A 27,178-nucleotide genomic window follows, 5' to 3' on the forward strand; every position below is an offset into this window, starting at 1 on the left:
TTTTCTTCTCAGCGAAACGCACAAAACAAGTTTAGAGTTTGAATCTAAACATCTCATGATGCAACATTTGAGTTCTGACCTGGAAATGTAATATTAAATAATGATGTGACTTAAAACGATGCATTTATAGTTAATTAAACTCAAGTTTTAAAGTTATTTCACTGTCAGAACATTTGTGACTCAGTGTGAAGGGTTAATAAACATCAGCTGCAACTTAATAATCAGCCGGGTCGATATAAAGGTCGGCTGATATTAAGATATCAGATATAATCGCTATCAGCGTATATGTTATCGGTTAAACGTGGATATGGACACTTGTTTTAGAGATTATGACTCCATTACGTTCATATCTTTTCTTTTTATCTTATGTTTGTGAAGGATCATTGCTGAAGAAGTTTGTGAAAATAAACATCGCCCGATATCAGTGTCAGAACCCTTTTACTCCCTAATATCGGTGTTGATCCGGGCCCCCAAAAGTCTGTTATGTGTTGTTCATGCTCATCACTATTTCTAGAGCCCAAAGTGACGTCTTCAAATCACTTCTTTAATCTAAACAACAGCCCAGAAACCCAAAGACTTCTTCTTTCACTGTTAGAAATGTCAAAGAGAAGCAGGAAGTCGTCACATTGAAGCAGCTGGAACCAACAAACGTTTGACTTTTCTTTGAGAAGACTGATCAGTTAATGGTTGCAGCTCTTATACTGTCATATAAAAATATTTATATGGCAGTGTATCGGATTACTTCCTCTTGCAACACGATTGTTAATTTCCACTGACATTTAATTTACTTCACAGCACTTTAAATACCTGAAGCACAAATACGTGACGTTTCCTGAACACGTCTCTGCTCACAAAGGATCACATGGTTTCAGTTACCTCAGTTGTTTTCACACAATATTATATTTAAATGTGTAACTGCCTCGACATCAGGCTGAAACAAAAGGTTTGAATTCAATTAAATGTGACTATCAGAACGACTTAAAGTACTTTGATCCAGTGTCAGTCTGATATTAAGCGTGTTAAATGAATGTTGAACTTATTTTCTGGGATTTTTGTGTCAAGTTTGCATCCGGGCCTGATGAATATGTGAACTTTCATATTCTTCAGACAGATATAACTTCAGATCGTTGTCATGTGATGTTTTTGTTCTGGCAGAATCACTGTAGTGTGACACCATCCAGTGAATTTCTGTGATTCCCGCCCCCTAGTGTTGTTTTCACCACAAGACCCGAGAGAGATTCTGACTCGATAACCCAGATTGTACGTCTTCAAACTGATCAGAGTGACGGAACCGGACAAGTCCAAACTGTTTCATTACAAAAGGATCCTTTATTGGATTGGAAATGTTTTCTATTCAGGTACCTTAATTAAAAACATCGAAGTCAAGTTGTGAGAATTCAGTGAATTACAGTTCAACATTGCACAATACCCGGCGCTGCACACACACACATGCACACACACACACACATGCACACACACACACACACATGCACACACAAACACACTGGTCCTGTGTCAGGAGTGAAAACACGAGTGGAGCAGCAGAAACAACATCAGGATGAATCAGAACGAGGTCAGAAGTCAAACAGAAATCACTCTGTCGTTTCTGACGCTCCTCTCACAGACTCGGGATTCAAAGTGTTTCTGAAGCTCAGACGAGCAGACGAAGGTTACAAACACACACTGACAGTTTGACGAGGACGCGTCACAGCTCATCTGCATCAGGACGGATAGCACAGAAAGGAGAACGAGCGTGTGCGCGGCGTGTGAACAGTTTCCTCCTCTCTTTATATTCACATCAGCACCAAAACAAGCTTTGTTTCTTATAAAACAGTGGAGTCATCATCCTCCACTTTGATGAATCATGAGTTAAATTACAAATGAGGATCTGTGGACATGAGAGGACCTCCCACTGTGGGATCAACACGTTATTAAACTTCTCAGTGGAGTGTCACCAGGTGCTGCTCAGACACATCCGCATCGTCATGGTTCGCTGCTCACCTGTGTCAGTCTGTCAGCACGTTACACACAACGGCAAGAAAAACACAGAACAGTGGTTTCATGTACAGCTGTGAAATACAGTGGAGGTAAGACCTGGATTAAACACACCCTCGGGGGAGGGTAAGGCTTGGCTCCTCAGAAATGGCTTTAAAGAAGTTAATTCTTGTCCTGGCATCGTTATTTTGGCCAGCAGCGTTACAGTTTCGTCCCTTTCGTGGAGTTATTGCGTCAGAAATCAGACGATATCTGTTTGAATCGGGCCTCCGGGGCTGTCGTCTGCTGTCAGCGTCTTCATCCGAACACTGAGCAGATCTCGCCGCTCTTTTCAGCTAAAAACGCCTCCTGGCTCCGTCTGTCCGCCGATACAAATCTGTGCTGGACTGGACTGGAGGTCTTGGCAGGACAACAGTGGCATTCAAGTATCAAAGCACAATCTGAGCTCTGCAGCTGACATCATCGGTCTGTCAGGATTCGCTTTCAAGGAAATGGTCCCGTTGGGACGATGGGAGGTGCGGATGAAACGGTATCTTTGATGGCAGGAAAGTTCTGCTGCACTCGTGACGATGGCTGCTGTGATATCACTTCACTGAAGCGCAGCGCTGAGTCCCTCTCTGGGTGTGAACACTTCACCTGTCAGACGCTGGCAAAAGAAGGATTTTTAGATTTAAAGTAAAACAAAAAACAGTCCCCGTCTTCTTCACTTTTTTGTCTCTGTGTGTGTGTACGTGCTAATGTCACGCTCAAATCTGTTAGCTGATATTTAAAGGTCACATGTACTCAGGGCCCAGACACACCGAGCCGACATCAGTGACCTAGCGGATGCCTGTTGCGTCGCCTCACGTCACCTGTGTCTCGGCCAAAAAGCTGCACGTGAACAGCCCACGAAGACGACAGCTGACGGCCCACTAGCTCGTCTATCAGCTCTCGCGTTTGCTTCGACGCTGCTGTTGCCAAATAAAGCCGCTTCTAACGAGAGCACGTCTGATGAACAGTTGCAAACAGCACTGACGAAGAACAACGCCACTCCTATGGACTCACCGCAACAGCTAGAGCCACAGACGGTCAGCGACGGTCCGACACCGGCTAACGGCCGACTGTCAGCCTGGTGTGTCGGGGTGAAATCAGTTGTTAGTGATGAAATGTGATGTTTAGGAATTTATACAAACTCTGGCGGGTGACTCCATTAATTTCAGTCCAGAGTGAAAACTTCAGATCTTCACTACTAGTGGCAAAAAATGTGTTTGACCTCAGCTGAAAGGTTAAGCTGTTACCTGATCACCTGTGCGGCAGCCATTTTGGGATATTTCAGACTCTGCCTGTCAGGCTCAGCTCTACATGATCAGATTCAGCTCAGCTTGCTCCATTTTGACACGGGTGCAGCTTATTGGCTCGGTAACAAGCTGATAATCAGCACATCCGATATCACAGATGATCGATATCGACAGATATATCTTATCATCTCATCACATTAATGAGCTGGTGCGCTGTATTCTTATCCCTCAAACGATCGACTGTAATTATACAAACACGACTCGGGAGCCAAATGCTGATAAAAAAAGCAAGTGGCCGGTAGATTTGTCTGACCAGCAGAAACAATGATAATCTAATGAGCGGCTCGTTGACACTCACGGACGCAGAGAGGTTTTAAAGTACAGCTGATGAGAACGTGATTAGTTTTGGAGGTTTCCTGTTATGAACTGAGTTGCAGGACAGGTGTCAGGTCACCTGGGTCATTAGGATTCACTCTCCTGTGAAGATGATTGGCTGCTGGATTGGTTCTGACATAGTTTCACTGTGGACAGACGGACGGACAGATGTTTGCTGCCTTCAGTAGAGCCGAGCTGCGAGCGTTTCCTTCTTCTCTCTCTTTTGTTGCTTTCAGACAGCTCCTCCTAAATAGATCTTCAATGATCTTCAAAGTCTTCGACAAATCCATAATCCTGCGTTAAATATCCTCTGCTGGAGATCATCACCACCTCTGTCTTCTCTCTCTGACAGTGATCAACCCACCGGATCAAGGCCGGCTGTCCAGACTGCCTTTCAAAATAAGCTGAAACACGGGGCTTTGGATCTTGAAATGGGGGCAAACTAATGATAGTTGTTCAATCCTGTTATGTCGAGTTGATTCTTTTCTTCCAAACTAAAGAAGAAGAAAGTGAAGAGGGTGAACTCAGAGAGCATATTTCCAGTCTCTCTGTTTGAAGCTGCACGATCAAAGTTTATACAGCGCAGTTTGATTCCAGGCTCATTAAACCGTCTCTGTGCTGTGATGTCTTTCCACAAAATAAAATCTCGGCTCTTCTCTTTCATCCTCACTGGCCAAGTCACACCCTTCGGCTGGTTCGAGCAGCGCTCAGGTTCCTTATCTGTCCTCCACACTCACATTGTTTAGTCGCGGTTTGGTTTCCAATAAGTCAGACATGCGGCAGAGGACACGAAACCCTGCAGGTCATCGGGACGCGTCCCTCAGGGCAGGAGGGCCTCTCCCTCTTCCACCCAGAGGAGGTTCAGGGCCTCGGCCTGCCGCTGCTCCCGCTGGTGGATCCTCCGCAGGCGCAGGATGTAGAGCAGGATGGCGAGCACCACGACCAGGATGCAGAGCGAGAACAGGTGGTGGTTGTAGACGAAGGAGGAGCGCAGCCAGCTGGAGTGGCTCTGACGCAGCGTCTCCTGCTGCAGGTCCCTGCAGACGACAGCAACATCACACGTTACACAAAAGTTGATGTCTTTAGGATCAACTGTTTTCATTGGAAAGCAACAAGTTATTCTTATAATAATTCAATAGCAGCTCTGAAACTGTCCAATTTAAGAATACGTTTTACAATTTGTTTGTCCAATACAAAGAAAAACTAAAATCGAATCCCTCCTGGTTCACAGAACAGTGCAGCGCTGCTGTGTGTGTCTGTGTGAGTTCACCTGAGAGGCAGGAAGCGGGTTTTAAACAGGATGGCTCCCAGAGTCCACTGGACCTCCTTGTCGTAAACCAGCTGGGCCGTTTTCAGACTCGGGTAGTCGGCGGGGAAACGGAAGCCGGAGTGCAGTACCTCGTACATCCAGGCTGACTTGAAGCACTGATATCTGTGTGAACGAGAGCAGGATGACGAGTCGGGGCGGGACAAAGTAACAGGTGTTAACTCTGCGGTCAGTTGCACCTCGAGCAGTTTCAGTTTCAAAAATAATAACAGTGACACCTGCCTCATGCAGGAGCTGAGCGTTACATGTTGTCCTTTCCCTCAAGCTGCTGTTTGTGTTGGATGATAAAATTCTCACTTTTAAACTGTTAAAATATTAACCAGAGCACGTTTTCTGATGAACACCGAGACGTTTGCTCTGTCAGGTGTCGACGTGCGCTCGCTGTCCTCCAGGAAAGCTGAAGTAAAAGCAAAGGATTCACGCAGCTCTGCCTCTGGCGCTAAACATTTGAGCTGTAAACTCGACTGTTACTGAAACCATTTACATTTCTTTGTTCGTTAGTGGAACAGTTGGCTCCGACTGCTTCTCCAGATAATTAACACGTTGGCTCGGTTGTCAGCCTCAGTGTTAATTGTCTAAAAGTCAAGTCTCTGCTGAAGCTTTCTGTCGTGCTGGTTTATATTTAGAGGGAGGAAGAAATTATAAATCCATTTACAAAACCCTCAATCATTATCTTCAGTGTTTTAAAGTCACAAGTTAAAATGAATTTCTGTTTGAGTATTTCACATCTAGTGGAGGTTTGAGAGTCCATTTTTTTCACTTCTGTTTTGTGCTGACAGGAGACACACGAACATTAACATAAATCATTTGTATATAAAAAAGCTGCAGCTACACAAAAGGCTTTCTTTGCATGTAGGTGGTGAAATTAACACGTCTTCATGTGCCGGTCTGAACTGCTGACGCGACGTTCCCCTGATGTTGGTGGTGCAGGTGTAGAAAAAGTCCAACAGTGACTGAACAGCACCTCCTTCTGGATAAACTGCAGCCTCCTCAATGTGCGTCTGTGAGTGTGATTAATTACATATTTAACATCTGTAAACAAATCTGTAACTTTCTGAAACCATGAAAAAATGAAGGGTGATATGTGGTAACCCATATATATACATATATATACATATATATGTATATATATGTATATATATGGCCGAGGATAGAGGGATCAAGGGCCAGTTGCAAAAAAATAAACAACACCCTGACCTAAATCTAACTTTAAGTCAGACATGCTATAGAAGCTTAAATCTGACCTGTTGTATAAATAATACACTTTATGTACAGAGCACTTATCAAACCAAAGTACAAAGTGCTTTACACGGATAAACTGAAATAAAATGCCAAAAATATACAAGAAAACTAAATTAAAATCTAACATCAAAGCCAATTAAATGCACCTGCAAATAAGATAAAATCAGGATACGCTTTCCGATAAAAGCACGTTTTTAAAAAGAGATTTAATAGAAGACGCAGACTTATTTTTCTCAGGCAGGTCGTTCATAAGCCTCTGGGCCCTGAGAGCTGAAGCTCTGTCCAGACAGGAGACGACAGCCCGGAGATCTCAAACCGTGCAAAAGGTCTGAAATATAATCTGGAGCCAAGTAATCAATACGATCTTCAAATCAACAAACATGGAGCCAGTGTGAAGAGGCTTCAACAGGTGTGGTGTGATCGTACTTCTTCGCTCTGGTTAAAAGTTACAGCCTGTAGTCGTTTAAATGTTTTTTGAGTGTGGTGAGATTAAAGCTCGTACAACAGAGCTGAACTCACTTGAGTCTGCTGATGTCTGCCTGCTGAGAGAACAGCTTGTTGTCCAGACGCTGTTTCAGTGTCGACCACTTGGTGGAGCAGTAGTCCTGCAGAGAAAACCAAAACAAACACAACCCGTCAGCTTTCTACGAACAAAAGTAAAAAATCTTATTATTCTCCCGGCTTACTAATGAAGAGACTGTATCTGGATACCATGGCAGCCCGGGAGTACTTCTCGCTGTCGTACTGTCCTCCCAGCCTCAGCACGTCCTCGGTGCAGTAGAAGAACTCGGAGAAACCGTAAAACTCGCTGTTGCTGAAGTTGATGGGAGCCTGAAACAAAACAAGGAATTAAAAGTTATCTCAGCTCCTCTTTCACGACAGGATATTAAATCGTAATGAACCAGTGTTGTGTTGACTGAAGTTACCTGATAGACGCCTCCTGGTGACATGGTGCCGTTGTGGAGGCCCAGGAAGGGTCGGACGGCCTCCTGACAGCGAGTCCAGTCACCCTGACCCCTCAGGTACAGAGTGCGGTTGTCCCTCACGACGGTGTCTGACAGACCGCCCGGCAGACAGGGGTCCAGCCACGGTTTGTCTTCACTCAGGCCCGTCTGTGTGGTCAGAAACCTGGAAGACAATATCTCTAATTATACGAGCGCTGTGAAGGACGAGGCTCAGCGTTTAAATCTTCAACAGTTTTGCATCTCTACAATGTTTAATAGCCAAATTAATCCAGAGATATTAGCATAATTACAGAATAAACAACAGACTGACCGGCTTGTAAACTGTATTTTACATCATGTACCACCTGGTTGGATCTCACAGAAAATATGCAGTGTGCTTCATGGCAGAAAACAAGAAGAGGACGCAATATTCACTGCAAAAATACAGCTAAAGGCTCGAGGTGTTGGGAGACGTACAACGTTTTCAAATGCTTCATTAAAGCCTGAAAGAAAGGTTCTGACTGAATACGTAAACACTGACAGCAGCTGTGAGAAATGTGGTGTCGATACTGAAAAATAAATAATAAGAGTTATAATAAAAGAGAGATAAAGAGGCTACCAGTCATCGATACAAGTGCTTCTCCTTTGATGAATTGTGAGACAATAATTGCAGGAAGTTTTGGTAAAACAAGCAGTTTGGATGAACTTTGAGCATCAGAGATCAGTTTTCATGACTTTTTTAGAAACTTTTTATACATTTATTCGTCTGTATTATATATTTTTTTTCACAACTGTATATATTCAATAAACATTTTGCACTTGTTATGATCTATTTAGTTGTTTAACCTGCATACTGTTTCAACGCAGGACAAGTCAGACGGCTCTGTGACTATAGTTTGTTTTCAGTTCTTCACAGAGTTTTTCTATAGTGTATATGTTAAATAATAATCTTAACTTTAAAAATAATTTCATGAGGTTTGTTCACAGACATGAATGCAATGACTGGATCTAGTGAAGGCTTGGTGACCCTCGGGGGGGAGTCAGGACTCAAAGACTGGGAACCACTGATCTAAGTAGTCGTTTAAAAAAAAACATTTATAGCAACTATAACACATATTAAGTATACATAGCAGCCCCGAAGTGCTGATGTGAACAGGGACTTCTCAATATCCAGGTTATCACAGGTGATCAGGAGCTATTGGGTGCACCTGTGATGTTCTCCCTCAGCTGGCTGCAGTCAGTCAGCTGATGAGACTCTGCTCAGTTGGTTGTGTGTCTTCAGGGAGTCAACACCTTCAGTTGGCTCTCTGTGTTTTCTGTTTGGGTGAAAATCTGAGTTTCTTTTGGCCAGTTTCTATACATTTTGTTTCCCCCTGATCAGTGACTCCCACTTCACCTTTGGTTTTGTCCGTCTATCATTTTGACAGAATCAGTGTGTGGCTGTGGGTTTTATTCCCACCGCCACCTTTTAGAAACCAAGGGACCAGTTTGCTTTGACCCTTTTGTGATGTGTGCGGTGCTTTGTTAGTTTCCCAGCCTGCGACTCGTGTCCTTCAGGTTTTGTTTTCTGGGGAAACGTAACACAGCCCCCCCCCCCCCCCCCCCCCCCCCCCCTGAAAAAATACACCATTGTGAGTGAATGTTCAAAGTCCGAACCTGTTCTTGGACAGCGTGTTGTTGACCAGCTGGTCCTCGTAGCGCTGCCTGGCCATGTTTCCTCCGAAGCCGAGGAACGTGGTGACGTAGACTCTGTAAACGTGTTGCGTGTGCTCGACATCACAGCCCAGGTTAAACTCTGCGAGGACAGTCTTCCCCGCCTCCTCCTGAAAGACACAGAAACATCAGATTACTGCAGGTCAACACACAGGCAACACATGAACAAGGATGTTTTTAATGTTAATAACAGAGCCTGAGTTGTTGTAATTATGACTTCATCTTGCCCTTACTCTTCTGCGCTGATAATTGATGGTTCCTCGCACTTAATGTGAATATTTGCTGCTTCTCTTGGTCTTACATCACCGTAAACTGAGTATTTTGGGAGATTAACTGAGGATGAAACCAAGTGTTTAACTGCACTTCCTTACTTCTTCTGGTGAAGTGAAGGTGATGGAGCTGGGAACCTCATAAGCAATCTGCAGTGAAGCTCCACCCATATCCATGATGCCCACTGTGCGCCGCCTGCTGATTGGCCGCTGGTTCTGTGACCCTGTTGTCACCTCGACTGTGGCGTCCTCTGAGAAAAACATGAAGGAATTACAGTTTTATTCTCTCCGTCCAAAGAAAGATGACTCAAACAAACCGAACAATCATTAGTGACGGTTTCAGACACGTCTTCTTCACACTCACCCTCATCAGCATGATCAAAGCGGCCCAACACAAAATTAATGCCAATCCATGCATACACTCCTTCAGGGTTGAGAGTCAGCAGGAACACGTCATCACAAGCACGATGGGGAGAAAAACAGGCAGGCAGCAGTTAGAAAGAAACGTCTTCACTCAGTAAATATACACTCGAACCAGTAATTGTAAGTAACAGCGTCACTGTAGGCGGCTTTGTCATCTCACCCTCCTGTTTCCCAGAGATGACCTCAGCATGGGAACGGGAAAACAGGAAGTCAAACTCCAGGGGAACGTCAGTGACCAGGTCCTCCAAGATGGCCGCCTGCACACTACACACACACAGAGAGACAAGAGATGTGATTATTTTTGTTTAGACCAAGCTTTACAAATAAAGTTCAACAATAACGCTGTAGTGAACTGTTTATTTTATTAAAATCATAAAATAGCAAGACCGACGACTTTTCAGCAGTGTCTGTAGTGAGCTGACTGTATTTATTTAAATGTTTCAAAACCACAAAAAAACGCTACATTGTAAACTTTAGCAGTGCTAACAAAGAACTTACATTAGTGCTAACCAAACGTAAACAAACTGGTGGACCGAGCCGTTATCGTTTCTGTCCTACTGTTGTATTAGACTTTGTTAGTTTTGTCTGGCTGTTGAGTGTATATCTGGTACAATCATTTGGATTTATTTGTATGTTATTGGAGCAATAAAAGACAAATTAAAAGACTGAAAATGATCAAAAACTGATTAAAATGTGACCATGTAGGATCACAGAATAGTTTAATCACAACACGATTTAGTTGAAAAATAAAAAACACGATCGGATGCTGTTTGCTGTGTCTACCTCTCGGGCAGCAGCCTCATGCCGGCAGTACAGAGGATGTAGAGTGGCGTCTCTTTGTGTTTGTTCTTCGGGACGTGAGCGGCAGCGAAGCTGAGCAGAGGGTGGAGGTAGTCGCTGGCCTGAACTGGTGTCTTCGCCATGGTGGAGATACCTGAGAGGAACCACCAAAACACACATTTTAGCACAAATCAGGTACAAAACTAAACAGAATTATAACATCCACACGGAAATGACTTCTCTCTTTACTGCTGTCAAGATACAATGATGCTGATAAAGATGTCATTACGTATTTTAGGCCATAAACTGACTGATTGTTCAGTGAGGCAAAGTGCACATTTTAAGCCAAGATGTTTGAAAGTGGTGTTTTCTGCAGAACTGCAGAGTTCGTTGTGTTGAACTCCAACTTACTACTTTATAAAATGTGTGATTATTAATCCTTATCTGCTCTCTGTGCTCGTGTGTAGCTCAGCCCCACCTTTGGTCAAACAGACACACAGCTTGTGACACAGACAGAGCGGAAAAGAGCAGAGAAACCTGTTCGCTACATTTTTATGGATTTCTGTGATCATCCTGTGATTGGCTAAGCACTAGACATCACTATCCAAAGGCTGACGACCTGAAACTAAACCTACAGGTAGAGGGCAGGGTCTGTGCAGAGACAGGCACCAGCACACACTCCTATTGGTTCACAAGTGATGATGAGAGGGATTACTTTTGCATGAGTTATACATTGTTGTTTTTTGGAAAATCCTGCATAGTATACCTTTAAGGAATTGGAAACGTCACCTTGTCGCTGCTCTCTGGTGGACAAACTACTGAACTATTTAAATTAACTTAAACATTTATAATATATTGTACACTTAGCTGACTCAGAAATATCTGTTATTACACAGCAGGTAGCTCTGATCAATGTGACCGGTCAACTAGACATCGTTTTTTAAATGTTTTAGTCATGAAAATAAATCATGAACTACAGTGATCCTATAGAGACCACAGCCTCATGTTATACCGGCTACCAGCTGCAAAATCGTCTCACTCCTGACCACATCACTGTAACAGTAGTATAGTAACAGTAAAACACACTCTCTCTTGTAATATTGTTTAATTGAGTTAATATATTGGGCAATACCATCAGCCAGCCCAATTAATCTATCGGGCTCTGCTTGAAATAAAAAGGGCAAAATGTACAAGAATAATTATAAATGAATCCAGATTCTTAAATAAAAAAAAACAATGACCATGATTTGAATATATCTGATTAATGAGGTTCACACATGTGCAGCACACAATGTCATTCCTGACATACAGACTGTTGCATCATGTCCCAGGGTTCAAAGTGCCACGTAGCCTTTAGCTGCAGCTCCTGGAACAAACCCAGCGTATCTAATCTGTCGACTGTAACTGAGATAAAGCAAAGCAGTGAATGGCCTTTTCTGCTGGAATAACTAACGTCATCAGAAATACTCAATCTGACACACTCTCGTGTTAGTTCACAATACAAGGAAAACCAGCTTCACAGGAATGTTTTCTCTTGTTTTAAACTTTCATTATTTTTCTTTCCTTCTACGTTCTACTCTCCATGGACGCCGTCTTCTATCTCTTTCACACTCCGTCTTTCACTTTTTTGACCGCGAGCCAAAAGACAGACGATGTGAGTAACGATCCTCAAGCTGGCACCAAAATGCTCAACAACACTGGGTGAACCGGTCTGCGGCTCAATGGCACCATTGTGAAATCAGAGAAATAGGAGATTGTTCCAACAAGTTCAGGAGATGATGTTTGACCAAATATCTGGAGATTTTTTTGTCCCTCTCTCCACCAATTTTGCTGCATTTGCACCACACATATGGTTTTCGTTTGCTTCTAAATGATTAAAAACACTGAAATTAAATAGAGACACTGAGATTTGCAGCTTTTGACTTGGCTGATTCTTGATGAAAAACTGTTACAGTTTCTTTCCCATAATGCACTGGAAAGAGTCTGCAATGCACAAAGCAACTACAGTTGTCCACGAAAGACAGTAGAAACATTCATGCATGAATATACAGACTCAAGTCCGCACCAAGCAGCTTTGTCTGCATACTGGTTTGCTGGTGTGCATGACTTTTTTAAATCAGCTATAGCTGGACTCCACTTCCTCACCGGGTTTGATCTTCTTGACGACTGGTTTGCGATCACGGTCCTTCATCTGCCTGATGTCGAGCAGGGTGTGAGGGTTCCCGTTGTGAGGCGGCCAGTAGTACACAAAGACCCGGGAACCACTGCTGCCACAGTCCACCACGATCCCATAATTCAGAGCAGGGTTGAGGACGTCAGTGGCCTCCATGGACTCTGCGATGGAGAGGTACCTGGGGGGAAAGGACACAGAAACATTATGAGGAACAGAGTTTATATCCTGTATTTATAAGAAGCATGGGAATTCATGTTCTATTGGAAATAAATGTTCACAGAAATATTTATACACATTCATCAACAACAAACAAAACGTTCCAGCGTGTAAACTGACCAGCATCGAACAACACAATATAAGTGACCATATACAAACATGAACAGCTTACACATAACGTCCCAGGAGACATTAAATACATATATACACTAAAGTTTTCTATGAGAACTTTTTGTTTGCTCAGTCACATTCATCTTTAACTTGTGTGTTTTGTCTTTGTTTTCCTTGTTTTTGGCACTCATGTGCTGGGAGGTGGACAGAGTCTGCAACCACTGCTGTGAAAAAGTGTACCAAGCACCTGCAGCCAGTCTCACACAGTGAGCTCTGGTCTCCTCAAAAACAAGTGTGATAACTGTTCTCACAGCTGCTTATCAGCTGGGACTGTTTGCCAAGAATGTTCCAGTCTTGATACAAACTGTCACATGTGAGAGGGGAGGCTCGTATCAATCAGCCAATCACATGCAAAGAAGAAAATCTGACCTGTATTATAGTTAAAACAGCACACGTCAACATGCTTATGTGTTTTTAATCGATAAGGAATATTTCTTGATTTCTCTTCCTGTGTTTTCCCATCATAGGTCTTATGGTTGATTATGAAATGCGATTACAGTTACATCAAGTTAAAGACAGAATCCTTCGAGGTGACATTAGCCCTGGAGTTAGTCTTTTCCTTTAACCTGGCTTTAAAAATATATAACCAGTAGGCAGATATGTTTTGATCTGCATCATTAACTTGTTGGGCCTCATCTTCCTGTTGATATTACACAAAACCTCTGTGTTCAGCTCCAGTGCCACAGGGCCTACGGATCACATTTGTGCAGAACCCTCCAGCTCGCCCTAACACTGTTCATCTCTAAATAAACCGTGTATGCGTCTGCTCACATGTTGACTCGGGCCCCGGGCCGCCGCTGCGGGCCCCACAGCTGCCTCTGGTAGGTTCCCAGGAGGAGGATGGCAGAAGTGATGAAGAGCAGCACCAGCAGCAGCAGCCTCTGCCTGGAAGCACAGCCCAGAGACAGCAGGGACACGCTGCAGTACCAGGAGGCCGGCAGGCAGGAGAACGTGATCCTGCGGAGGAAACGAAATAACCATTTAATCATATTCTATCTTAATACATGTATCTTATATTCTGTACAAACAGCTCAGGGACATATTTAAAGCAAAGACTTGAATCTTGAAACACTGCTTTAAAAACTGTGCAGTGTGACTGAGTAAAATCAGTCCATATACCGTTATAAACATGTTGTAGTGCACGTTATGAGGCACCAAACATCTTCTCAAGTACACTCTCATACAGGCTGTTATCAGTGTGTTACCTTGCCATATGTCCACGTAGGCAAAAATACAAGTTGTCACAGTCGTCACCTCATGGTGCCTGCAGTCTGATCAGGATCCTGTCCAGAGCCCTCTGCCTGGAGGAAATAATAATAAGAAGAGGCTCATTACTGCTTAATAACGCTGACATCCCTCTAAAATGCTGTTTATTCTAGTATTAACCCAACTGTTTCCAGTACAGCCCATCAGAAGAGGAGTAACTGGCTCGTTCCCCTCAGTTATATAAGATCAACTGTTGCATAAAAAAGACAGAATAGCTCGCAAAAACAAACAACACACACAGAATACATTTAATATGGCCCAATGTTTAGCTAAAACATGCTATTATTGTTACATTTAAGCTAGCGACTGTTCAGTTACGAGCCGGCTAATGCTACGTTCAGGACCGCAGTACATCCATAACTCTGACTCAAACTCACCCAGCTAAACGTGCCCGACCTCCGCCATGACAGTGCGGCTACAGTCCGTTAGAGAAATGTCTCCTCCTTCGACGGACACGATTGTAAAACGATTTCTTCTCTCGCTGGACTTCACGGAGATTAATTTTAAAACAGGACGACGAGCTGAAGAAGAGGAAATGACGGAAAAGACCGAAAAACCCAGGAGACTTCCGGTCTGCCCGTATGATACGTCATCACATACGTAGCTGGGAGGCGGACGACTGCTGTGTTCAGGGGCTGTGGGAAATATCACAACTCCGCATAAGAGCTGCATAACCAAGTGGTGACCGAGAACTAGGGAGAATAAAATACACGACTTTTCTTGACTTTGAGACTTGGGTCTCTTGATAGGCACTATATAAAACCAAGATATTATTATTATAATTATTATAACTGATAAAGGAGGCTTTCTCTTTTTTTTTTTTAGCTTTTCAGAGGCTACAACTAGTGAGATTGGGGAAATGTGGACATTTGTTGGATCAGGTGTGATGAATAAATGGGTAAATATTAATTTACATCATAAGCTGTAGCCTAAGCATTGTTAAAAACAACATAGCAAGCTATATGAACTGCCACATATGACCAACAGCTTACATAACAGCCTGTATAGACATTCCAAGAATTCGGAGGGATATTGAAGGCAACATATGCCACCATGTCCACATGTGAACATGCTGTAGATAAAAATAAACCAAAACAAAACGTGCTGTAGGTAATTTGCCAACTTGTAGAGTTTATGATTGTCAGCATAAACTCATTCATTCAGCCCGACCCTCAGTATTGTTTTGTCATTGTAGGTTTACCAGGTACTAGTTTGTTTTGGACTGAACCAGACAGATTGAAATGTCTTTAGGTCTTGTGGGCTAATGATGAAATATTAGATCATTGTCAGAAAATATTTTTCTATTAGCAGATTAAGAGTATTCTGGCTAAAACTTCGTAATAAAATAAAGAAAAAGTCATACAAGACATATGCTATTTAACGTTGTGTCAAATGTAATTCACAAATTTAAACAACTACGCTCTTGTCTCTGCTAGTGATGCATTTCTATTTTAATTTATTTGAAATGTACTTCCTTATTCAGAAAATGCCTACAGCTTGTCCTTAAATCTTTTCTTGGTTTTGTTTAACACTAAGAGTTACACTGTGTGACACGTTCTCGTAATTACGTGGCCACTGCAGGTTATATCTTCACCCTTATCTCCACATTTTTAAAAGCAGGACTGTGTATTTTACGGCCACAGTTCCAGCTCGGGACGTCCTGTTTGTAACACTTCCCGTTACAAAACCGTCAACACCCACCTGACTCTGAAACTCCACCCACTTCGTGTGCCCGCCTCACTTTAGCACCGTATTGGCCAATCGGAAGGACTGTCAGTGATTGACAGCCAACCTGTCGAATCAGCTTCAACTTCTAGCGTGACTCACTGACAAACCCACCGAGGTCCCATCCGGCTGGACTCCCGGTTCCCGGACTCGCCACAGCTGCTTACCGCGCAGTACCAGCGACCCGCCAAGACTCTCTCTCTCTCTCTCCGGCCGGCTGGGACACAAACTGCCGAGAAGACTTCACCAACAGGCGGGTCGCTAGAGTCGTCGACCTGAGCAGACGTACCGGACTAAACTCTTTCCCACCTTGAATGGAAGCGGACGGTTTCGTGTCCCGGCGAACGTCCGTGGAAACAGCGGGCGTGGAAAGCCGATGGCTGGGCGGCAGGCTGATGGACGCCACGGGGGGATTTGTCGGGTCTCTGTCACCGAGGATGTCAGGGGAACAGGACTTTGCCCCGATGTTGCATCGAGCACCTCCAGAGACCTCGACCTCTGTGGAGCCAGAAATAGACTATGAAGGACTGCCTCAAGGAGTAGCCACCAGCACACACATGCTGGCAGGGTCCGTGGCTGGAATCATGGAGCACTGCCTCATGTACCCCATCGACTGCGTCAAGGTATCAAAAGCGATTGAATTCAAAACACACTGCTCATTTTGAAACGCTTTCAGGCCCGGTTTCTGTCACGCTGAAGGCAGACACTGGTTGCGTAAACCTCGAGCTAACGTAGGCCTCAACACAAGCCTGAGCTCGAGTTACGTCAGGCTAACGGGGGTCCTGCTCACAGAGGTCAGCTAACTAACATCATATACACAGGAAATAAGGAAACGCAAGGTGTGCCAGTTGAAAATATAAACACGAACGGGTGTATCTAACTGAGTCCAGCTTCTATTGAGCCAGATATTTGTGCGAGAACAGGCGGTTTGTTTTGACAGTTGCGTCTCCTCTCGCCTAGCTAGCACGCTACACCTACTAGCTAAAGCAGCAATTGCCCTTCCCTGCTAGCGTGATTCCATTATCGGACGCAACTTAAAATTACATTTCTCCCTTTTTTTATTGAAGTGGGATTAATCACTGTTATGCCTCGTCACGTCCCATTTTATAACTCAAAAGTTTTAATTGAATAAGTCCAGTAATTTAACACGATAGTCTGTTAGCGACGTTGTCATTGCTGTGTTATTAACTTCCTCCTGGTTGCTGTAAGCTAGCTCACTTTTGTAGACAAATAACGCCGGCTGGTTGATGAGGAGCACAGAACAAAGGCTGAAATAAACAATCATTTAGCACAGCTGTGTGTCCGAAAGTGGTAGAAAAAGTTCGTCAGTGGTCCAACCTAGCAAACCAATTAGCATGTGTTACATAACCAAAGATGGAAACTTTGGTTTGAAACTCGTGTCGGAGGTCTGTTCACGATCGTGGAGACATTATAGAGGATTTAATGCAGCGTGTACTGTGTGAGGAGGTCGTGTGAAGAGATAGTAGTAGTAGATTATTAACACAGGTGGGTCAGCAGTCACTGGACCAACGGTCGATAGATATAACAATCAGTCATCTTTTTTTATTTAAGATTATATTGGTTTATTTATTATAAACCCATATGATAGTAGGTTATATAACAGGACAGGTTTATGATTACCCAACCACCTCAGAGCATGTAAAGGTAAAATGACACTTGGACTCATACCGACAGTGGAGTCGACTCAGTCATAAGTCACATTAACGCCTCTGTGATTTACGGCATAGCTGCATATCTAGTAAAAAGAAGTTTAATATTATATGACGTGTGTGTCTGTAAACTGATCTCTGAAACTTGACCTCAGCCTCTCCGCTCGTGACTTTCTCCCTGTATTCCAGTTACACGTCGTATACCAGTTCTAACCAGGTAGTATGAAGCACGCATCAACAGGAAACGAAACTCAAGAAAGTGCATTCAAAGATGCTGTTTTGCATTTATATTCACTTTATTCAGAGTCGACAGAAACTACGGAGCTAATGTTTCATGCCAGTGCTGAGAACAGGAACATCCACATGGGGGGAGAAAGAGGTTTGCTTACATCTATTGGTTTATGTTTATTATTTCCTGGCGAACAAAACAAAATGGAAACGAACATTAATTTCCTGTTATGAAAGCAGTTTACTGTGGAGATAAGCCTCAAAGCACAGACTGTACAGTATTAGGTTTTTGTTTGAACATTCAACACAGATTCTCTGTATCAAAAGAGGAAACATGTACCGGGTCTGACAACGAGCAGACCAAACTAACCACACGCTCTTCCCCGTCTTGATAAGTTAACTCTCCTCTGATCTTGGCATTAATTCGGCTACCAGACACATAAATTAAAATGAGAAATAACTTCTCAGAACGATCAACTTGACTAGATAAGTGAAAGTTGTTGACATCAAGAGCAAATGAGTCTTGGTGTCTGTGGCCGGTCATTGTTTATGTCTGTCGCTAAGTTCATCGTGTTGTATAAGAAGATAAAGAACAAACAGTTCTCCGCTCAATCAAACAAACTCTTGTTCATGACAAATTCCTGGATGATTAGCTCCTCCCGTTCGTGGCATTTCTTGGTAAATCGGCCTCGACTTGAACTTTCTTGTTTACAAGATCCATTTCAAAGCGTTGCATCAGATTCACATGGTGCTCAGTAGATGGACTTGTTAGGAATCAGATGTCAGAAATAACTAAAATTATATCCTGTTGAGTCGAGAAAATATTTACACCTTTCATCCACGATTCCTTTGCCTCATAATGTTTTGACGAGCAGCAGTGTGAATGTGTTGTATATAAAGAAACATTGAATTATTGTTATTTGTGATATTATAGTAGGCAGATAGTTATTTTTATTAGGGAACACACTGCTCTCATAACTTGTAAAAGCATGAATGCTTATTAAAGATGGTCAAGAAAGTTCCTCATTGTTCTTTCTACGAATGAGGAACAAAAAATGATGCAAGATTAAACTACAAAATCTGACACTGATTAGTCCTGTTGACCTTACAACCCGGGTACCATGAACCTGAATGAGATGAGGTACAAGATGAGAGGAAATGTAGGTGTGATTGTAACTTAAAAGAAGATGTTCTTGGTACGTTTGTACCTTTTCTGTTCTGACTGTGGCCGACTGTTTCAGCCTCAAAGTCGAAGCAGGAGGAGGAAGTGTTACACATTTTTGTGGCTGAAAATCTTTGAGCTCAAGGAAGTCAGGTTGGTTTTGCATGACAGTAATGTTTTGCGTACAACTTCCTCAATCCCAAGATTTCTCTCTTTTCACAATCTTAGTTTCCTGTTACCGTCACTGCAGGTCGGCCTCTGAGTTCATTCTGTCATGATTGTCTGACTCTGTTTCCTCATTACTGGAAGGTCTTAAACCAAGCATAGTCTTCCTGATCTGCAGGACTACAACCACTTCATGAAAGCAAATGGATTCTCAGCTGGTGTTAAGTTGCCCTTTAAAGTAGTCCACTGATTCGGCTTTGCTCTCCTATAACATTGTCATTGTTGCACAAAAATAATAATAAAATCTAATAAATCTAAATCTAATATATGCAGCAGAGTCAGAGATGTGATGCTCTGACCTGTGTGCTTGCATTTTTATCTTATTTTTATATTTACCGAGGAGGTGATGTTTTCACCCGTGTCCGTTTGTTATTTGGTTGGTTTGTCGGCAGGATTGCACAAAAACCACTGAACCGATTTTCACGAAACTTGGTTGGAGGATGGGTTTTGGCCCAGAATAGGTCTCATTAACTTTTGGTGCGGATCCAGATAAAGAGATGGATCCAGGGTTTTTTTCCCCTTCCTTTCTTCAACATTGCAAGATTGAGAGTTTTTAGAAATTTTCATAGGATCCTCATGGATGTTGATGAAGAAAATCAGGTGTATTTACATGGCTGGTGTTGGGCCTTGGCAGAGGTATGCGCTCTGTCATATTTTATTCCAACATCTACATTTTCTAAAGCCTTAAAAGTCCATCGCTCTTTGAGAAGGTGGACATGTGTCATTATGCTGTTATCTCATCAATATATCTGTGGCAGGTAATGGTCATAAAATGAGAGTAGATAGTGTGACAGACCTTATAGTAGATGTAAACAATCACTCCTGTCACATTTGAAGGTGCAGTCATCCTGGACTGAAGCTACCAACAGTGACGAGACAAGTGGGTGCAGTTAAAACGCAACCATGTATATTTAACCTGTCCTCCTTCACTTCCCCTTACATCCTTATGAGTAACACACAACACCATACGTCAGGAGTGAGTCAGTGACTGTCTCGGTGTCGTTAGGTGACTGTTTGTATGACTGAGGTCCTCATGATTTTCATTTCTTGACAAATGCAGCTTTAAAATAGAACCAGTCGTCTTGTTTGCACTCAAACTTCAACTGCTGTACTTCCCCAGAGCCCAGATAAGGTCCAGTACATGTCAAGATACTCAGGTCCACCACATGAACTGTCGGTTGTAGTTCTCTACATTCAGAACAGCCATAGTGGCTTCATTCTAGGGCTGTAGCTATCGATTCTTTTTGGAATCGATTAATCTAGCACTTTATCGATCGATTAATCGATTAATCGTATATATATATTTTTTTGCATTTTTAAACAACCAAAACAAATAATGCATGACGAAAATGATGTGGCTGTAAAATGATCAACCATTTGGCTTTTATTTCTTAAAAAAACAGAGGTATTTCTTACAACTCCAACATTTGGCTCCAAAACTTTATTGCAATTTACCCATTTAGTGCAAGTGCAAACAATTAAATAACAATACAGTTTCAACTTACTGTAAAACATGTATAACATGTAACACTATGAATCAATACAAACTTAAATAGTAACGGCCATTTTGCCTTAGTGTTGTCTTATACAACATTACAAAAAGGGATTGCACCTTCTAACCACCTACTAACAAATAATATATAATCTCTGGGATAGGCCTATTTGCTATGGTAACCTAGCAACCTATGTGTGTGCACGCATGCTGTGTTATATATAATTTTATGTTATACACAGCACCAAATCACAACAGAAGTCATTTAAGGTCACTTTTCCTATAGAACCGGTCCGGACCGTGTTCGTTTAATTAATAATTTCTTCATCGTCGCACATCTACAATTCTCCTCCGCTCTGTTTTACGAAGGGAGGAGCTCCGGACCGACGTGAACAAACACACGTGCACACACACTTACAGACAGACAGAGAGAGAGAACATGTCATGTCGGTCTCAACTGTCTGCAAAGCAGATATCATATCTACGTTTTTTAAACGCGCACAAACTGATTCTGCTCTGGCATGTCATCTCGAGCCTTCGCAGTTCTCCGTCGTGGTGGCGGATACGCAATGCAATCTCCCCCGGGCTGCTGGAGAACCAGCGTGAGGACGTGAGTTTAGAGGACCAATCACAGCCCTTGCTGTCTCCGTTTCCCCTCGACGGAGTGACGGACACTTAAAAAATCTTTCATGCGCCCGGAGAGTACGGAGAGGCTCTCCGTCAGGCTCTCCTGCGACGGAGAGGGCTCTCTGTGTCCGTGTACGGCACTTTACGCAGTAGTAACAACGGTCCGTGTGGAACATTCAAGATCCCTGCGCGTCATAGGAATTTAACGACGCTTCGAGGCAGAGTTTTTGCCTCGACCAATTTTTGTAATCGAGTAACTCGAGTAACTCGATGAATCGTTACAGCCCTACTTCATTCAGCTGCTCTGTTGGGAAACTTTGTGAGAAAGTGACATGAACACATGAACACAAAGCTCTTTATTGTTTTTCTGTTCACTGACACCTGGTTCTGTGTGTGGTCAACCTGCCTGGTGCTGTCTCAGTCGTGGGTTGGGGCAGTTGCCAATTTGCGCTCCGAAAACTGAAAAAGGGGAAAACCCACCAGACTTGAATAAACTGGATGACTGGGCGCATTCCTTGTGAGTTACCATTTCCCAGAAACCGGGAGCGGGAATGTCCGTGTTAAGCCTCCAGGAGGCGGCCGTGTTCCTTCCCAGCCTCTTGTAAATATTTACCCCTGAGGGAAAGGCGTCAACCGGGGCATTTCTCTTATTGCACGTTATGAGAACATGAGGATTTCACCATCTTGGTCTGAAACTTTGGAATTTGTTCGTTGGTGCTTTATTGACCCGTGCTCACAGACGGCAGCAGAGCAAACAGTGCTGCTTATCTGAGCTGCAAGTGGAAGGCTGAGGGTTTGTTTGCACCACTTCCTGAACTGCATGCACTACTGATTGGTGGTTTGTGGTTGGTGATTTGAACGCAGCCATTTCCGTCTGGTATCAAAGTCGAGGCACAGCCATGAACATTTTAACTGAAGAGATGTAGACCCCGCGAGGACATACATGAACACGCACTGCTGTGAAACTGCTGCCTGTCTCAGGACCGGAAACCTGCACCGTCATTACTTGCAAGTGGAGCCTTTTTAAAAAAGAAAAGTTCAAGTTGAAGGCTTCGACAGAGTGTGAGGTTATTTGTAAAGATCAGCGGTTAATTGGTTTAAAGCGCTGACAACATTTCAGATTCTTCTTTTAAAAGAAAAGGGGTATTTTACAACAACTGCTTGACTTTATCCTGTCGGCTTCTTGCAGGTTTGGTTAGGGAAATTCAAAATACAACCACTAACGGTTAAACAAGAAATACCAACCTTCAGTGATTCAGCAGAACAAAAGATAGAAATTCAGTTTGTGACAGTGTTCGAGTTAATGCTCACCCCAAACAAATCGATCTCTGACAAACCTCTGGGAAATAAGAACAAAATAATTTGGACTGGTATCTAAATTATCCACGTTTGTTCCTCTCACTCCAGACTCGTATGCAGAGCCTGCACCCCGAGCCGGGAGCGCGCTACAGGAACGTGATGGACGCCCTGCGACAGATCGTGCGGACCGAGGGCCTGTGGCGGCCAATCAGAGGCGTGAATGTGCTGGCGGTGGGGGCGGGGCCTGCCCACGCTCTCTACTTCGCCTGCTACGAGAAGATCAAGTTCACACTCAGTGACGCCATTCATCCTGGCACCAACAGCCACTTCGCTAATGGTGAGATGAATGAAAATATTAGTTTTCAGTCATGATGATCGCATTTATTTTAAGTACCTCAATTTAACCTAATAGAAAATGAATAGAAAGCGAGAGGGAACAGAGATGGGAGCAAGCTAAAGGGTAAAATACCAACAGAATGAACATGAATGTTAATGAAGTGTTCCTTAATGTTGTCACATAATAACGGAAATTATTTTGGCTCATGGCAAATAAACGCCTCATTTCAAGGCATTTGCTTTAAACAAAGATGTCAGTGTGGTGATAATGAAGGAAGGAGGAAACTGGATCTCCTCTAACCTCCTCCTCACTCTTTTCTCTGCAGGAGTGGCGGGCTGCATGGCCACGGTGCTGCACGACGCCATCATGAACCCAGCCGAAGGTAAAACCCACTTCTTAAATCAGCTCACCTGACTCACACACACACACACACACACACACACACACACACACACACACACACACACACACACACACACACACCTGTGCTGTACCTTCTCCACAGTGAAGACTTACTCTTGGTCTAATTATAGAAGCTCTGCACCTCCTTCTAAGACCTTTATAGAAATGTCTCTGATGGTGTAATTCTACCATCAGGACACTGGGGGGAGCTACAGACTCAGCTGTGTTACAGCAGAAATGACACTGCGACAAACTTCTTGTTTGTTTTGAGTCACATAATAACTTTTTACCTCTTAAGTACTCACTTCCTGTCTAGTGTTCCTGCTCCCCTCAGTTCTTCTTCTCTGTCTCATTATGACATCATCTAAAATGAGCTCCTGGTGTTTTTCCTTGCTGATCTCCTCTTTCTCCCCTCTACAGTTGTGAAACAGCGAATGCAGATGTTCAACTCTCCTTACCGTGGCGTGGTTGACTGCATGGGCTCCTTGTTGAGGCAGGAAGGCACGGCTGCTTTCTACCGCAGCTACACCACCCAGCTGACCATGAACGTGCCCTTCCAGGCGCTCCACTTCATGACATACGAGTACCTCCAGGAGCTCCTCAACCCCCACAGACAGTACAACCCTTCCTCCCACGTTGTGTCTGGTGCTCTGGCCGGAGCCCTGGCCGCCGCTGCCACCACCCCCCTCGACGTCTGCAAGACCCTCCTGAACACGCAGGAGGCTCAGGCCATACATGTGATCCAGGCCGAAGCAACGACGGCAGCCGGAGCGGTTGGAGCGGCCTCAGCCGCAGGCAGCCGCCACATCTCCGGCCTTGGCGAGGCGTTTCGGACTGTGTACAGGATGGGAGGCATGCCGGCCTTCTTTAAAGGCGTCCAAGCTCGGGTCATCTACCAGATGCCCTCCACAGCCATCAGCTGGTCCGTCTACGAGTTCTTCAAATACATCATCACCAAGCGCCAGCACGAGAGGCGGCTGCGTGGAGATCGTGACGGAGACAAATAAACACCTGGCAGTAGGATTGGGTTTCAGCAACACAAAGGTTTATCGCACCGTACCGATCACTGTCGTCGGTATTGAATTCTAAACATCTGACGGGTTGAACGGCTCAAGAATCTCAGATTCTTCGAGCAAAATGTCAACTTTTATTTTGTTTACCGAGATGTATTAAGCGCAGGCGGTCTGATCTAGCTCATAGCAGGTGAGAAAACGTACAACTGTTAGGAGACAACTCGTCCTTTAAACTGTAATAATACATTATTACTGACGGAAGAGGACGTGAAAGTTACCGACAGGAAGTCGTAGTTCCCTAAACTCGCCCCACTAAATTCAGATGCTTTAACTATTTTTCATGTTAGTGTTCAACTTGACAAACTCTTGTATTGGCTTTCAAAAAGCTCATTATTTATGGAGGGTAACGCACAGTCAGAGTAAAGTTGAATTTAAAAAGAAAACCTCACTTCCCCTTCAGCTGCCTACAGGGCAGTTTTGTTTTGGCCCAGAACTAAAAAAAGAGCCATGACTCCGAGGTTGAAGTGCTGACTTTGAGCTTTAATTCGAAGGTGTTTACACTCACTTCCACTGAACTGTGTAGAAATTGTAGCATCTTTTTTTATTAACTTACCTCCCAGAAGGATTAAACAGGCTAGAAGTTCTACACTGATGACAAAGCTGTTAGTCGGCACTTTAACCTCCGCAGTTACGACCCAGTGTGTCTGAGAAAAAGTAAGTCTTTCAAGTACTTCAGAACTGCTCTGTAAACCGGGTTCACAGCCCCTCTCTCAACCGCACATGTTGCACTTCTTGAAAGTATTACTACCATATTTACCTTTCGACCACAGGGGGGCGCACAGCTCAACTGCTCCTCTCGAGGAAAAACAACTGGAGGTAGCAGATTGAGCAGAATAAAGTTAGTTTGAATACTCGTGCTGGTGTACAGAAAAATGGATCATGGAAAAAAACAAAACAGTGAAGACAGGCGGTTTTAAATGAAACTCAAAGCCGTCTGTCTCATTTATTCAGTCTTTTTAGAAAAATTTGGGTTTGGATTGAAAATACTGAAACGTTCAACCCTTGAGTGAAGCAGGTGTATGAGTGAGAGTGTGTGTGAGAGTGTGTGTGTGTGTGTGTTGTGACCAGATTTGATCTCTGCACATCATAACTGAGCTCGATCTACTTTGTGTTGCCCTTCAGAGGGAAATGCAGTAACATAAAAGTAAAGGTTGAGCTCTGACCGCAGTGAGCTTGCTATGAATGACGATATGAAACTGGTTGTAGCATTAACGGCTTCTTTTGGTCACTTCAGTCTCTTTGTACCGAACGCTTTCAAATCCACGCACACCTGAAGGCTGCGGATCGTCTCCGGACGGAGCCGGATGCTAGAACATTTTGACATTTCTGAGATACTGCAGCTTAAAAACATTCAGTGCTGCAAGAAACAAAAGGATTTTTGTTTTTCTCTCCATAGTTCATGTAGACTGTTGGAACAAGCATCTTTTATTACAGACAGAACTAAAACTGCATTCAGCCGTATTCACCTTAGACAATCACTCTTTTGTTTAGTTTTCTTGTGTCCGAGCACTTAAAAGTAGCCTCTTTTATCAATGTTAGGACAATAATAGCAACTTTGACATTAAAACGAGTGCAGAGAATAAAGTTAAGTAACTTCTACACATGCCTTCAGTTAGCCGCCATATATTCAACGCACAACTACTACGAAGAGTTCCTCAGATAAATATATAATATTGTGTTATGAAGCCATAAAACAGGATGAAATTGTACATAATATATATATAAATATGGACAAATATAGATGAACCCAGACTCTCTAACCAGCTGAGTTTCAAAGCTAACATGTATGTTGAATTATACGAATATGAAACCATAAGTTTTATCAAGATAGCGCTGTAAAAGTTCAGGTTTTTGTAGAAAGCGCACAAAAGGAAGCAACAAAGGAAAAAACCTGGATTATTTTAAATTCAGAATTATGTGTGAGGAAACAATTGAATGGGTCAAGAATATTTAAAAAACTGATTGTAGGAGTGGTCCTCACGCCAAGCCAAGTTTCAAGATTGGGAAACCAAAGACTGAGAGCAATAGAGAAAGAGGAAGTGGTGGTTTTGTCGGCAGACGACACTAATGTGAAATGCTTGAACACTGTTTTGAGAGCGACACCTGTATTTTGTGAAATTGTAAATAAACTTGCTAAGGCAGCTCCTCGCAGAAGCAGGGTCTTCTCTTGGTGCTGGCTCTCCAAGCGCTCTGAGAACTTCAACACGTCTCCGTGTCTTGTTTTCTTCTTTCCTTCCTTTATGTCAGCGTGATGCAACAAACCCCAAGTCACGAGAGTTTTAAGCTGGAACTTTTGTCATTAGACGGTTTTTGTTTTAAGACGCTCGAGTCCAAATCATCAGTGTTGGTTCCCCTTTTAATATGGAATAATGAAGGTGATCTGTGTCGCTGTACCTGGACGTTTATGTGTATTTTTTCTTTCCAAGCCTTCTAGCTTTGTTTTGACTTTTTCAAAATCTCACAGATAACTCACTAGCTTAGCTTGCAGTTATTTGTCTGCACGAGAAGCTGTAATATGGGACAAATTAAAGGTATAAATGACGGTAGTGGTGTTTGGAATAATAATGCTGTTAAAGGCTGAAAGGGTTAGTCAGATAATCAGCAGCCATTTCAGAGAAGGTTCAATATTTATCAAGGAAAAAATGCCAAACGTTACAAAGCCGTGTTACAAAAGTGTATGGACTGAATGATCGATCGGTGTCCAAACTGAAACGACACCTTTTTCGATACCGTGCAGAACGTGATGTTAAAATGATTCACAAAACCT

General features: G+C 43.3%; 2 protein-coding genes across 4 annotated transcripts; one reads left to right on the forward strand and one right to left on the reverse strand.

Moving 5' to 3' along the window:
- Positions 1-1,304: 1,304 nt before the first annotated feature.
- On the reverse strand, positions 1,305-14,712 carry LOC311274831 (ectonucleoside triphosphate diphosphohydrolase 7-like). Of its 3 annotated transcripts, XR_014624794.1 has the most exons (15): positions 14,549-14,712; positions 14,111-14,206; positions 13,677-13,862; positions 12,491-12,696; positions 10,349-10,499; positions 9,726-9,829; positions 9,507-9,566; positions 9,245-9,393; positions 8,817-8,983; positions 7,143-7,344; positions 6,928-7,047; positions 6,736-6,821; positions 4,918-5,079; positions 3,727-4,684; positions 1,305-2,641 (listed from the first exon to the last, which is right to left on the reverse strand). XR_014624794.1 is itself a non-coding variant. In XM_084382827.1 (14 exons), the coding sequence occupies exons 2-14, from the start codon at positions 14,116-14,118 to the stop codon at positions 4,468-4,470; spliced, it is 1,818 nt and encodes a 605-aa protein (XP_084238953.1). In that variant the 5' UTR covers positions 14,119-14,206; positions 14,549-14,712; the 3' UTR covers positions 1,305-4,467. The 3 variants fall into 3 exon arrangements, 2 of the variants coding, with proteins under 2 accessions (XP_084238953.1, XP_084238954.1); XM_084382827.1 differs by having other exon boundaries at positions 1,305-4,684; XM_084382828.1 differs by lacking the exons at positions 1,305-2,641; positions 3,727-4,684; positions 4,918-5,079 and adding an exon at positions 5,162-5,975.
- A 1,303-nt stretch (positions 14,713-16,015) lies between these two features.
- Positions 16,016-26,614, forward strand: LOC311274709 (mitoferrin-2-like). Its single transcript, XM_084382621.1, has 4 exons — positions 16,016-16,519; positions 22,708-22,936; positions 23,262-23,318; positions 23,759-26,614. The coding sequence occupies exons 1-4, from the start codon at positions 16,211-16,213 to the stop codon at positions 24,343-24,345; spliced, it is 1,182 nt and encodes a 393-aa protein (XP_084238747.1). The 5' UTR covers positions 16,016-16,210; the 3' UTR covers positions 24,346-26,614.
- The last annotated feature ends 564 nt before the right edge of the window (positions 26,615-27,178 follow it).

Source organism: Pagrus pagrus (assembly GCF_965226575.1).
Source record: "Pagrus pagrus genome assembly, chromosome: 2".
Classification (NCBI taxonomy): Eukaryota; Metazoa; Chordata; class Actinopteri; order Spariformes; family Sparidae; genus Pagrus; species Pagrus pagrus.